This window comes from Mus musculus, chromosome 6 (genome assembly GCF_000001635.26).
Source record: "Mus musculus strain C57BL/6J chromosome 6, GRCm38.p6 C57BL/6J".
In the NCBI taxonomy this organism is placed as follows: Eukaryota; Metazoa; Chordata; class Mammalia; order Rodentia; family Muridae; genus Mus; species Mus musculus.
This window is the reverse complement of record NC_000072.6, coordinates 87,337,168-87,351,278: the sequence shown is the minus strand read 5'-3', so window position 1 is coordinate 87,351,278 and position 14,111 is coordinate 87,337,168. Positions and strand designations below refer to the sequence as shown.

At 43.4% G+C, this 14,111-nt stretch overlaps 1 protein-coding gene across 1 annotated transcript; it reads left to right on the top strand.

Moving 5' to 3' along the window:
- Positions 1-363: 363 nt before the first annotated feature.
- On the top strand, positions 364-5,626 carry Gkn1 (gastrokine 1). Its single transcript, NM_025466.1, has 6 exons — positions 364-418; positions 1,995-2,045; positions 2,136-2,276; positions 3,058-3,168; positions 4,070-4,211; positions 4,907-5,626. Exons 1-6 carry the CDS (start codon positions 407-409, stop codon positions 5,002-5,004), a joined length of 555 nt encoding a protein of 184 aa, NP_079742.1. The 5' UTR covers positions 364-406; the 3' UTR covers positions 5,005-5,626.
- The last annotated feature ends 8,485 nt before the right edge of the window (positions 5,627-14,111 follow it).

Here is a 14,111-nt window from a genome sequence, read left to right as displayed (position 1 = left end):
CCATAGGAGCCAGTACCAGGAAGGGCAGGTGTACACACAGATCTCATCTAAGGCCATGTTTGGTTTAGGGATTACTCTTCTCCTGAATCTGAGCAGCAGCAATACGTAAAATACCCACACCCATGGCTTCCATATTCCAGAACTTATCACAAACCGTGTAGAGTTTACTGAGATACCTTCGTCAGAGGATGAGTCAGAGGCCTCCTGCCTAAGGGCCCTACTGAGCAGGCAGCTAAAGGCTTCCGGGCCTCTGCAGCTCCACAGATACAGGAGAGGGAAGCAGATAAGCCGTGGACTCCACCTGAGCACACCTAGCTTGAGCAAAGCTGGTCAGGTACAAATAGCAGAGGGCTGAATGTCTGTGAGCACGCCGCCTGATCCTCTGCTCCACCACACTCCTGCCGCCATGAAGCTCACAGTAAGTCAGATCTTCCTTTTCAATGCAGCACCATACAACATTAATAGTCAGGGGTGAGGGGGTCTGACTCTTACGGCACTGTTACCATAGTGGAAATATTCTCCTTCCTTTTCATGGAATCATGGTGTTTACAAGCATGTCCATAGAGAAGAAGAATTGCCCCGGAAGAGCCTGTCACAGGCTGAATACTGTAGAATTGTCTTTCACACCATCTGTTCCAAGGTTCTACTTAAGACGAGCAGTCTCTGGGCTCCAGAAAGAGTCTTTCTTAGCCTTGATCTCTTTCTTATTTCTGATTTCTCCTTTCTTATCCATGATTTCCACTTTTACCAGTTCTGGGCATGTTCCGGTCAGACTGGAAGATCACTGTTGTCAAAACTAGTCTTCAACACTCTTGGCTGTTAACATGAAAACAACGGTCCTTGGGCCCTGTGCAAGCATTTCTTGGAGAAAGTCTCTGGGGATGAAGCTATCTCAGTTTCCCCACTGAAGTCCTAGGATACAGAGGCTCAAACAGAGTGCACATATTCAATTTCAGCATACTCTATTGGCGCTGCTTTATGAATCATATGAATTTATGGAATTGGAAATGTAAACTATGACCAAGAAGCGTCCACCTCAGAACAGGTTGGGTGGGGAACTCCAAGCACAGGCCAGAGGGCTGCGTTTCTCTTCTAGTTCTGTCTAGAGGAGTGATTCTCGACCTTCCTAATGCTGTGACCCTTTAATACAGTTCCTCACGTTGTCGTGACTCCCAGCCATAAAATTACTTTCATTGCTACTGCATAACTGTAATTTTGCTACCATTATGAGTTGTAATGTAAATATCTGATATGCAAGATACCAGATAACCTAAGAAACGGTTGTTTGACCTTTAAAGGGGTCACAACCCACAGGTGGAGAACTACTGGTCTAGGGTCCTTTACAGTCCTTTAGCTGCCTCATTTACAGGAGATAACATCATGCTCAAAAACTCCCTCCACATTTGGCTTTTTGGGTTGTTTTGTTTTGTTTTTCAAGACAGGGTTTCTCTGTGTAGCCCTGGCTGTCCTGGAACTCACTTTGTAGACCAGGCTGGCCTCGAACTCAGAAATCCGCCTGCTTCTGCCTCCTGAGCGCTGGGATTAAAGGCGTGCGCCACCATGTCTGGCTCACATCTGGCTTTTTAAGAGACCGATTTTAACTCTCTTGCATTGAAAATAAATATAGTAGAAATGCTTAACCTACTAAGACAATAAAAACAGGATTCCTTCTGCTAGGAAGAACACGTTCCAGACTAAGGAAAAAAACCTTTTCAGGGCTTTCATTACACTGTGCCATGCACTAATTTTATGTTTTCTTCATCAGTTTTCAGTGTCTGAAATTCAGTGTCAAAATTCTAAGACTACATATGAATATCATTACAGTAACTCAGCAATTCTATGTTACCAGTAAGTTTTTCTGTAGTTTAAAAAAAAGGTGGAAGAAGAAAGCACAGATGGTTTAGCACATGGGTAAAATCAGTAACTATTTCTGATGAGCTTGGTGAAGATGCTGTAAACCATGCGACCACCAGTCCTGTTCTCTGTGCTTTCAGATGTTCGTCGTGGGTCTGCTTGGCCTCCTTGCAGCTCCTGGTTTTGCTTACGTAAGTCTCATTTTTCTGAAGTTCATTGTCAAAACTGCATTTACAGTGAAATGTGATCTTAAGTCACCCTCTGCTTCTTATGAACATTAGACGGTCAACATCAATGGTAATGATGGCAATGTAGACGGAAGTGGACAGCAGTCGGTGAGCATCAATGGTGTGCACAACGTGGCCAATATCGACAACAATAACGGCTGGGACTCCTGGAATAGCCTCTGGGACTATGAAAACGTATGTAATGGACACACAGGGTAAAGATATGGTGTAGCCACCACCCATTAAAATTTCTGAGGTGAATTCTAGCTGTTCATGAACATTAAAAGCTACTAGTAAAAGTGCCCATTCCACTCAAAACAATTTTACTTTTTTGCATATAATTATTGCTAATAAGTATTACACAATAGGTCGAAATTCAAAGGGATCAATAGTAAGGATAAAAACTATGTACAAAGACAAACACAGCATCCTTTGGTCTTCCCTGCAGAGAGTCTCCATGATGTTAAAGGTCCAATGTTTTATGGAGGCTGAATGAAATACGAATGCCTCTGTGATGGAAAAGGCCCAACATCTTATGGAGAATGAGTGAAGTATGAATGCTATTAGTTGTAAGAGAAGGCGATGCAAAGCAACACTTGGCACCACCTGCCAATTACTACTTTCCTATTTAAATGTAGTTTAAAAAGCAAAGCCTGTCTTCCCTGCCTCCTGGAAACACTGCGGATGGAGGTAGACCAAGGTATGACAGCCTTTAAAAGTTTGTCAGCAAAACACTCCCCCATACACACATACACACACCCTCCTACTACACTGGAACTGAAGCAAAGGCAGTGGGTTAGATATATCCACCCTCTAAGAGTTTGCAGGTCATCTATATATGATAGCCAGAGACACAACTGCAGGACAGCCAGACTCTGAGCACTCTCCCCAGCTCCTTGTAGCTCTGTTTCAGTGGTGACTTGTGACAAGAATCCTGGGGAACCTGTGCCTCACTGTTCTCTGTCTTCTTTAATAGAGTTTCGCTGCCACGAGACTCTTCTCCAAGAAGTCATGCATTGTGCACAGAATGAACAAGGATGCCATGCCCTCCCTTCAGGACCTCGATACAATGGTCAAGGAACAGAAGGTAAAGTCCTGCCTTCTTCTTTGGAGTGACAGGAAGTCTTACAGTCTCCAGTACACAGTGAAGTCACCCCCATTCCCTCTTTGGTGGAGCATGACAGCATGTTTGTCATGATAAATGCCACAAACATGTAAAACTGTTCAGTGTCTGCCTGAATGGAGGGTGGCTTCCACTGTGTCAGATGCCGTGGCCCACATCTGCCTCTGCAGGGTCCAGTAAAGCACTGGCTATCTTGAGTGTCAGAGACCCAAAGGTCTGCACACTTCAGTACAAGCCCTCCATATTTCAAGGGCACACTCCTACAGTCGTTGGGGTTATCAGAACTAGCAAACATAGAGACTGGATTTTCAGATGAAAAGAAATCCTTTTTAAAGTCTAAGTATGCCTTATACAATGTTTGAGATATTCTCAATACTAAAAAAAAAAAATTGTTGCTTGCTTGAAAATCAAATGTAACCAAGTGTCCTATATCCAGTGTCAATCATGGCTGTAGTAGATGGGAAGAGGGAGCCCGTGGTTTTCACAGTCAGACGCCTGAGTTATTCTTCTAAGTGATAAATTGGTTCCTATAACAAGCAAGCTAGTGAATATAAATAAGCTCTATCTCAGAAGTTATCCTGTAGTGCTACCCTAGAATCTAAGAGAGCAAAAGTGCTTCAAATTTCAGAATAAGTTTTGCTTTGGACTTCTGTTTTTCTAAACAACTATAACTTCAAACCATCTAAGCCTCGTGGGACACTTAGAAATACCAAGCCATTCAAAGCTAGAATTGTTTCTTCACCTTACTTGAAAACAAAATGACAACCAAAAATTGTCCCCACTGCCCTTGTACATCTTCAGATCAGTAAAGTCCTGGGCTCAGGGATCATTCACTTTCTTTCTTTCCTTTCACACTCAACTTCAGGGTAAAGGGCCTGGAGGAGCTCCTCCCAAGGACTTGATGTACTCCGTCAACCCTACCAGAGTGGAGGACCTGAATACATTCGGACCAAAGATTGCTGGCATGTGCAGGGGCATCCCTACCTATGTGGCCGAGGAGATTCCAGGTGTGTACCCTGAGATGCTGTATATCCCAATGCAGTACTGAGAGAGCCATCAGACACTCTAAAGTGTGACCACAGACGGACCAATCATGTGGATTATCAGAGCAAACACTTGCTTGCTCCTTGTCAGACAGTTGTCCATGCTTCAAAAGTTCATTAAAAAAAATAGTTCACAGGCTCCTCACAGAAACCTTAGTAGAATCCACAGCTTCTGCTCTTAGTCTTACTTTTTAGAAACTGAGACCCAGAGAAAGGTCACAAAACTTTTGTCTGGCTCAGGTTCTATGTCTTTAACTTTATAGAATACCGTCTTTCTGGGTGGGTGGGCTCTAGAGTAAACTTCAAGTGAGTTCAAGGAAAGCATGAGAAGTAGGGAAGACCAAATGAAAGGAGAATGCCAATGAAATCTATCGATTCTATAGCGCCAATGCTTAACTCCTAGGCGTTCAAAGAATAGTATCCACAAGGTGTCAGCCTAAGATCCTAATCTAACAGCAAGTTTTCAGATCTCTGAAGTGAAAAGAGAAAGCAAGAGAGGAACAGAGACAGAAACAGTAAGAGACAGAGAGGCAGAGACAAAGAGACAGGGAGAATAGAGAGGGATTAAAATTAATATATAGTTTAGAAATTACGACTCCTCACAGTCCCTGCAGAGTCCTAGGATAGGCACTGATTTGGACTTCTTTTCTTCTCACTAGGACCAAACCAGCCTTTGTACTCAAAGAAGTGCTACACAGCTGACATACTCTGGATTCTGCGGATGTCCTTCTGTGGAACATCAGTGGAGACATACTAGAAGTCACAGGAAAACAACCCGTGGGCTCTGACCATCGCAATGCTTGATTATGAGAGTGTTCTCTGGGGGTTGTGATTAGCTTCTTTAAGGCTCAATAAACCCACGTGGCAGCACATCCAGTTTGTAATGACATGCCTCATGACTTCTATGGGAGTCCAATGTGGCACCTGCCAGCCTGTATTCAGGACCTCTCCGCTATAAAGCATCCCTCCAGAGTTTTCAAATACTACAAAGCACAGCCTGGGTTTGGGCTCAGATAGGCCACTGCTGCCTGACTACATTACAGACAAACAAGTTTTAAAAGAAAGAAAAAAGAGCTCAGAGTGGCTGGAATCAGCAAGGGTGTTTTTCCTGCAAGGAGCCAGAAGTATCAATAATCACCCAAGGAGGAGACACTGGGAATGAGAGACTAGAACACACGCCTGCAGATACGGAGAACCTCAGATTGCCGCTCTCTCCCATAACTGCACACCCCCTTCTGTAAACTCTGCTTCTTTCTTTCACCTGAAGATGGCCCTTGCTTTTTTTTATTATAGGACAGGATAACTAGACCAGAAAGTCAGCCTGACTCTCTACATTTATATGTCTTCCCAGTTCAAGAAATATTATTTACTGTTGAATGGCACTTCTATATTCCCTTGGTTCAATAGTCTACAGGATCCATCCATTGACAGGCCAAGAGTGAGATCACATGATACCCAAGCACATGGGTCTTCCCTGAAGGAGAAGGATCCAGAAGGAGGTAGAGTCTTGATATTGTGCATTATAACAGGAACCCACACTTCGTTTTAAAAGTTGCTCCCATATGTTGTGTGGTCCCTAGAATCATCAGAGAAATCTTCCTCCATTCTTTTATGCTTACATGAGCTGTCTCTATGTAAGCCTAACAAAGTGAGCAAAACGTTGATTCCCACCACTTAGACAGTCATCTATATTGGTCAGTGTCTACCAGAAGGAGGTTTTCATAATTATCTTCATTATGTTGCAATTTCATCACTTTTTGCAAATTAGTGTTATTTCTGAAATATTCTGAAGCCCCTAAAGATCGCAGTGGTAGGAGGCTGGAGAGATGGCTCAGTGGTTAAGACCACCCACTTTTCCACTCTTCCAGATAACCCAGGCCCAACTGTCAGTCCCCACATAGGAGCTCACAAACCATCCCTAACTCAGGTTCCAGGGGATCCAAAATCTTCTTCTGGCCTCTACACACACTAGACACATATGTGGTGCACTGACATTCATACAGGCAAAACACACATACACACTAAACATAAATAGGAATTTCCAATGAGGTAAAGTATACGCTATTAAAATAAAAATAAAGATATTCACTAATATCACAAATTACTAAAATAGGAAATAAATATACAATACTAAAGGATTAGAGATCCTAGCTTAGTTCTGCTTTAGTTTGCCTTGTTTAGTTAGCTTAGTTAGTATGAGCCTAGGGTTACTTCTCACACAAATTTAATACCATTCATTGAGAGGGCACACATAGAAGACAGAGGGGTAATCTGTATCAACTTCACAAACTAAGCCTTAGGTAAGGGCTATGTCCTTTATGGTTATTGTGAGGAATATCAAAGGTCAGAGTTTTAGGGCAGACAAAGAGACACATGCAAAGACACACACACACACACACACACACACACACAGAGAGAGAGAGAGAGAGAGAGAGAGAGAGAGAGAGAGAGAGAGAGAGAGATCTATGCCCACCCAGAGCCTCTGACCACACAGGAAGGCCAAATCGACAATGCTGCCTTTCATGCTCCAGGAAAGCAAATGGCTTCTCCCTCCTCCGTTAATTCATCTTGTGGAAATTGCTCAAGGAACAGTGAAATTTGGCCCGGGCATCTATCTCTCCAGCAATTTGCTAAGGCTCTCCTATAGAAGAAACAGAGAGAAGGGGAGTTCCCACAGAGAAACTTGTCCCTTCCTGCCCCCTCCCCACAAGGTCGATCTGAGCGGTGTCAGAGCAGGGGCATAGCTGGCCTAGCCCATCTCCTATCGTACCCACTGCAGATAATATAAACTGATGCATGAAGCAAAGCTGGGGTAAGACACTGGTTCCTAAGCAAGTTAGCTAACTGCTCAGGACCAGACAGTATCAGCATCAGTCAGCGATTAAAGCCATCCTGGGCTCTCGGCACTATCCAAGAGCAAGCATTTTCTACCGGGCTATTGGTCAGCTAGCCAGGAGCTGCCAGACTGAAGCTGGGAGTGGCTGAACTTCTCTTCTTCAGTTCAGGAGCCCAGCTGGCTCCATTCTGCTCCACGAGCCCATTCTGGGCTCCAGGTAGAGGAGATATCACACCCTAATAGAGAAGCCCTTCTTAGGGTAAGGACAGGGAGCGTGGTCAACCTTCCAGTCACATCTCCAATCCCTGTTTGTATCACATCTACCATCTTGTGAGCTAAAGTAGAGATGCAGGGAAGAGACTCTGCCCTTCTCAGGTGAGGGGCACTGAAGAGTCTGCCCAAAGCTTCTCACTGGAACAGATGGTGAGTAGACCACATCTAACTTTGTTCTCAGAATCTCACTAAAACCAAAGTAGGGACAGTAAAAGCAATGAAACTCACAAAAACAACACGAGAGGAAAGGGTTTGTCTGGCTTACATTTCCAGGTCAAAGGTTAATACTGAGGGTTATCAGGGCAGGAAGTCAAGCAGATACCATGATGGAGCTTGGTAGATTGCTCAGGCTCATGCTTAGCTGGCTTTCTTATACAGTTCAGGGACCACCTGCCTAGAGAATAGTGCTGCCCACGGTGGGCCAGACCTTCCTAAATCAATTAACAATCAAGTCAGTGCCCCACAGTTCCTCCCACAGACCAACCAGATAAAGACAATCGCTCAGTTAAGGATTCCTGCTCAGGTCATTCTGGGTTGTGGCAAGATGGTATTTAAACCAATTATCACTCCGCCTTTCCCTGAGGCTGCATGTTGGTTTACATCAGCTGAAGTGTCAGTTTCTCTCCAACAAGTCACTATATTTTCATAATTCATTAAAAAATCACCAAAGATTTTCTAGTTGCTAAAGCTAAAGAAGATGTTTCAGTGCTCTGCCTCTGTGGTCCGATTAGAGCACATGGCTGTCTTCTCCTAGAAACGCCAAGCTCTTTAAAACCATTGCTGTTCTCCAAGTTTCCTCCCTCTGCCCCAGCTTTGCTTTGCTTGTTTCATTGTTTACCTCTTTTTAATACCCAGGGTGGCATTTAGGCAGGCACATAACCCCAGTTCCCACAAGTCACGGCTTCTAAGGCTCTTCTGTCCACATGATGCTTCGGAAGAGAAAACGCACACAGCTCTTTTCTGCATTATAATTCTATAATTAAATAGAAAGCTGTAGTATTAGGTACTAGGAAGGGAGAATATATCAGAAACTTTAAAGAAAAAATTTATGAAGGTACATCTCAGAGCAAGGTCAAGTCATCCAAGTGGGGGGCATAGCCATACTACAGTTCATACAACAAGACTGGAGAGCAACGGGGACTAGAAAATGTAATTGTAACAGTTCTGTGTTAGGAAAACATGATTTATGGGGGACTATCAACATGTGGGGAAATCAGTCCAAAAATATCCACTGCTTTGCCGGGCTTCGAGGGTTTTCTTCCCCTCCTCTCTTTCCCACAGTTCCTGAATTGAGTGCACGGTCAACAACTGTGCTGTAAGTGATCCCCGTTACTTAGGAAGTATGTAATGAATTCCCATGATGCTTCTGCATTGTAAGTTTCTATCCAAACATTTAATTATGGCTCCTCCTTATCTACCACCCAAGATTTTCCTTCTGCCTTGGGGCGGTTTTCTGACTATGGGTCTTTATTTCTTCCTTATTGGCTCTTGGATTTGTAATAATTCCATTGAGTGTATCATCTATTTCAACCCAAAGATAATAATTCCCTTTGGCTTTCATTATATGTTTACTCATTGACTCCACTGTTTTCTTTGGGCATAAGGAATAATTTAAGAGCTTAAATTTATAACACAGTTAAGATTTCACAGCGATCACCCATGATGAGAAATTCCATGGGGGAGAAGAACACAGTCCCCTCCATGCCTGGAGTTTTCTATTTGACAAGTTTTCTCTGGCTTCAGAATTGGTCCCTACTCAGAAAACTTGCTGACCCTCGTGCTTCATAGGTGACAAGTGGTTTCTTGGCTTTTACTTTGGCCATAGGAAAGGCCACGTATGAGGATCCAGGATGAGCCACCCTCTTAGATACCGATCTTGGTTGGGCACACATTTCCTTATCTCTGAAAAAAATCTGCCCCACTTCTTGCTACTCTCAAGCAGTTCCCAAGGGGCTCAATACTCAGAGCAAATATATCAGAGAAATGCAAATTTCATTAGATATAGCTCAGTTCACACACCCCTGTGCTCTGATGAGTCCTAATGGGCTAGGAGTAGGGATGAGCATCCTGGATCTTTCATCCAAGCTGGAGGCAGTTTATATAGCCCACAGTTTGTTCTTATCGCCATGGGTTCCTTCAAGATCACTCTTAGGTCTCTTAGTGCAAGGGAGTTTATTAGAACAGAAAGAGATGTTTGTGTTTTCTTTATTCACCTCTTAACAAGTCGTCCTAGTGATGTGTTACCGAAGATGTTATTATTCTCTTGGACTTGTCATGGGGTAGAAAGGACATGTTGAGTTTCTTCTCAAAGAGAGGATAAAAATCAAATGTGCTAATACTGGTTATACATTTCTGTCTCCCAATAATCTCTGTGGAAGTCCAAGCTAAGTCAGATTCCCTCATTCAAATACAATATATCTATTGTTACTTTTTCTCAATTCTTATAACAAAAAATACTGAGAAAGCAACCTGGAGAAAGTTTCTTGTGTCTCTCAGTTTGAGGATACAGTCAAGGTGGTGGGGAGGAGATGGAGGCAGCGCTGGGAGGCACTGCTCACATTCCACCAGGAAGCAGAGAGATAAGCACTGGCACTCATCAGGCTTTCTGGCTCCCTTCCCCTTTATTCAGCCTTGGCTCCCAGCCTATGTTTAGGTTGGGTCTTTTCTCTTCAGTTAACTCTCTAGAAACTCTCACAGTCACTACCAAATGTTTGTCTCCCAGGTGGTTCCAAATCTAGTCAAGTTGATCATGAAGATGAGCCAACACTGTAGATATCTGTAAAGTATTTGAACCAATGAACAAGTTAATAAGAATGAATAGTAAGTAACTTACTATTAACATTTTCTTGACTTTTTGAGAGCTTCATATACACACACACACACACACACACACACACACACACACACACACACATATATATATATATATATATATATATCATATATTTTGATCCTATTGGCCTTTCACGTCTTCCCCCAACTCTTCCCAGATCCACCCCCACCCCAATCTGTGCTTTTGGAATGGATTGATACATCTCAAGAACCAGAAAAAGGACCAGCAGAGATGGTTCAGTGGATAAAAACACTTGCCAAACAAGCGTGAAGACCTGAATTGGATCTTAAAACTCATACAAAGGTGAGAGAACAGAGTTTACAAAGTTTTTCTCTGACCTTCATGTATATGTTATAGCATGCATATTCCTCACCCCATCACACACACAGACACACACGTACAGAGCCCACATACACATATACACAAAGCACATATACACACACATACCACACATATACAAATACCACACAGAGAGAAATAATAATAATAATAAATTAAGCAGCAGAGAGGGGCATCTCTGGTCCTGGACTGCACTCAGACATCCCACTGGAGCTCAGCTATTGGACATTCTTGGCTCTACAAATAGAGCCTTTGCCATTGGATTACTGATAGCCTGGCTGTGTTTTCTATTTGTTTCCTACATGCATCCTAGGAAACCACCAATTCCGAGTCCTTCCTGGACAAGCCAAAGTCTTCATCTTTGCATTTTTACAAGTTGATAATATGAATAGCCTATACACAAAGTGAGCTTTGATTCACGATCAGAAAAATCACCTGATCTGCTTACTCCCAGGAGAAATTCAAGTGCAATTTTCCAGAGTCTTCCAACAGCAATAAAATCCAAAAGCCAGTGAGTGTTTCCTGGGGCTATCTTGTGGAACTACTGAACAACTCAGCGAGGTCGACAATATCATTATTCTCTACTATGCAGCTGGAAATTGCACTAAGGGTAGACCAAGGAACTTCCACAGTCAGCTAATTAGAATGGGTGGAACTTACTTTGCCCTGACAGCTTAGTTTGAGATTCTGTTACTAACTTGCAGGTCACTCTGACCAGTTTCGGAGAATGGACATTAATTCTGCATGTTTTGATAGCTTTCATCAAAGAAGAGGAAATCAGACGAGGAAAGAAGCAAAACAGGCCACCACCATTTGTTCCCCTCAAATCCCTATATTCATTTCTAGTGTTCTATAGATATCTGTACCTTGAAGATGTTCTTGGAGTTGTTCCACAGTGGCAAGCATCCTTCACCACGCCCATCCACACATGCACCACTTGCCCACACACTCGGAGGGCCACTTGCATGTACTTTAGAAGATGATATAATGGGTTCCCAGACCTTAGCACAACAGACGCCATGATGGAAATACCATGCAGGCCTTGGAACCCAGCACATAGGCAGCACCGCCTGCAAATACGAGAACAAAGACCTAATCCATCAAAGTCCACAGTTCTGGAAACGTCTCTAAATGGACTAACCTTGCCTTTTGGCTTCTGCAGTCTGTTTTTGGCTAACTGCTCTTACTGAAGTGTGTTAGCAGAGGATATGGTTTTCTGTGATTACAAGCTCATCCTGAGAAAGTCTTAGGACTGCACTGACATCCTGAACACAGAGTATAGTGGCCAGCAGGCCAATTAAGACTTCCTAAAGGCTTGAACCCATGTCCAAGTAGTCTTCTCTGGTGGATACCCCACTACAGTGGTCATTGGAAGGATCAGAACAATTTTGGGCTTGACGGATCTGGAGAGGTTTTCCCTGCTATCATCAATTGTAAACTGGTCTGCAATCTGTGAGGATGACTCTTAAATATGCCAGAGTTGAACAGAATTAGCATTGAACTGACCTGGTCTGTGACTGGCTTTGTGTTGGCTTTAGCTTATCTAAGATAGCTATCCATTGTGTGTATTTGAGCTCCAGACTTGTCAGAAACCCAGACTGTACTGACCCATTTCAGTTTCTGAGTTTCACTGGTCTAGTCTCTGTTCTTCATGAAATAAATTATTAGCATAGCAAAGGCCAAAGAATGAGTTCTTCAGAAGGCTGGGTTAATAGTGATGGCTGACATTACAGGATTCAGAATTACCTGGTAGTTAAACCTTTGATCGTGCCTGTGAGGGAGTTTTTATATTAGGTCAGTTGAAGTAGGAAGGCAGTAGGTAGTGGCATTGACAGTTACTACCTACCTTGACAGTAGGTGATAGCATTCCACAGGCTGGGGCTCCAGCTGTGCTCCTGTGGCATCCATTGCTTTCTCCTTCCTAACCCTAGATGTAATGTGAGCAGTTGTTGCAAGTCCTTGCCACCATTAGAGATAGGATCCCTTCCTATTTAAAGACCCCCTTGTTGCTTTGTTTGTCCCAAGTGGTGAGAAAACCAAGATTAATGTAGATAGTATGTGACCCTAGCAGAGCTAGCTTGTGAATCAGATTCAGTAGGTTCTGTTTGGGGCTTATAATTGACCCATCTACCATATGAGCTTATTCTTTGGAGGGCTCTGGATTAGTCATAGTTGAGTGACATTCCTTCTTAAGTGGGTTTCGTCTCTGCATTGCAAAGGCTGCTAAGAGGGCTTTGGGCTGGTGCATTGGCTTGAACCATAAGCTATTTTATATCACACTTCCTTGAAGCTAGACTCAGCTTGGCTTGGGGGCGGGCAAGTATTAATGTTCCTGAGTTGAACATTTCTGACCATTTCTGGGCTGAAGCTGTAGATTGTCTGGCCTCTGGGATGCCCTCATGGCGTCTTCCTGTAGCTTCAGAGCTTGGACTTTGCTTGATTGTTAGTACTTTTGTTTATCCCACCACCAAAGCCAATATGGCTCAGATTCTTCAGAATTCTGTTGTTCCAGAAGATAAGTTGTTTCTGATAAATATTCTCCTGACCCTTCTGCACAAAGTGTGTGGTCCAGGGACTAGTGAGAACCTATAAATAGTGGGCTTAGGTGACATGAATGTGACATGAATGTGTTAGAATTGTCTACATTGTTGGCAACTATCTATAAGAGAAACAATCTAAATTTTATTCTGTCTGTACTGTCTGGAGTCCTTCTTAGAGCCTTTGTCAATAATCCAAGTAGCATGTTGGTACCCAGTGAGATTCTGGGAAGATTACATAGCAACATGAGAGAGTGATGAAGCACCTAGCAGGTGTCTGACAACTTGGCTGAAGCATCATGGGAGGAAGGAGTCCACAGGGAGTGGGTCAGTGAGAAGCTGCCACTGCAGTCTGAAGGCAATTTCTCTAATCTCTTGAAAAACAAAGACTGGAGATTTCTAGAATCCTTAAGTAGTTTTCCTATGTCAGACAAAACGTCCGAATAGTCAAAAACTGTCTCCTTGTTCTTTTGTGACCTGGCACAGCACAGGATTGAATCACTTCCTCCTCTCACTGTAAAACTGACAATTTGTTAATGTCAAATGGTAAATGGAGGTTTCCCAGGGCTTATTCTCCTGATGCCCACAATACGTGGACTGTTGAGACCCTTTCACACCCTAGCTTTTACTTGTGTAGCTGGGGGAGGAGGATCGAGAAGAAGAGGATGAGGAGGAAGAGAAGGAGAAGGAAGAGGAGGAAGAAGAAAAGGAGGAGGAGAAGGAGGAAGAGGCAGAGGAGAAGAAGGGAAGGAAGAAGAGAATGGAGCAGCAGCAGCAAGCTGGAGATGATCCTCTTGGATCAAAAGGCCTCTGCATAATCTTGACAGAGAGGCATGGTAGCTAGTACACTCCAATACCCGAATGACTCCAGCTACTTCTCTGCCCTCTCTAGGGCCACATTTATCCTAAGGTGTGTGTGGGGGGAGGGGGGCACACTCTTCTACAATCCTCACTTCTCTGTAAACATTTTGAATGAAATTGCCCATTCTGGAACCTAAGCCTCTACCTGTTCTATGCAATGGTGGGTTTTGGCCTTAGGGAGCTCT

Excerpts from the sequence above, each read along its gene's own strand:
- Gkn1 (NM_025466.1), top strand. Across the intron at positions 2,277-3,057 it reads GCCTCTGGGACTATGAAAAC|AGTTTCGCTGCCACGAGACT; the intron begins GTATGTAATGGA and ends CTTCTTTAATAG. Across the intron at positions 4,212-4,906 it reads TGTGGCCGAGGAGATTCCAG|GACCAAACCAGCCTTTGTAC; the intron begins GTGTGTACCCTG and ends TCTTCTCACTAG.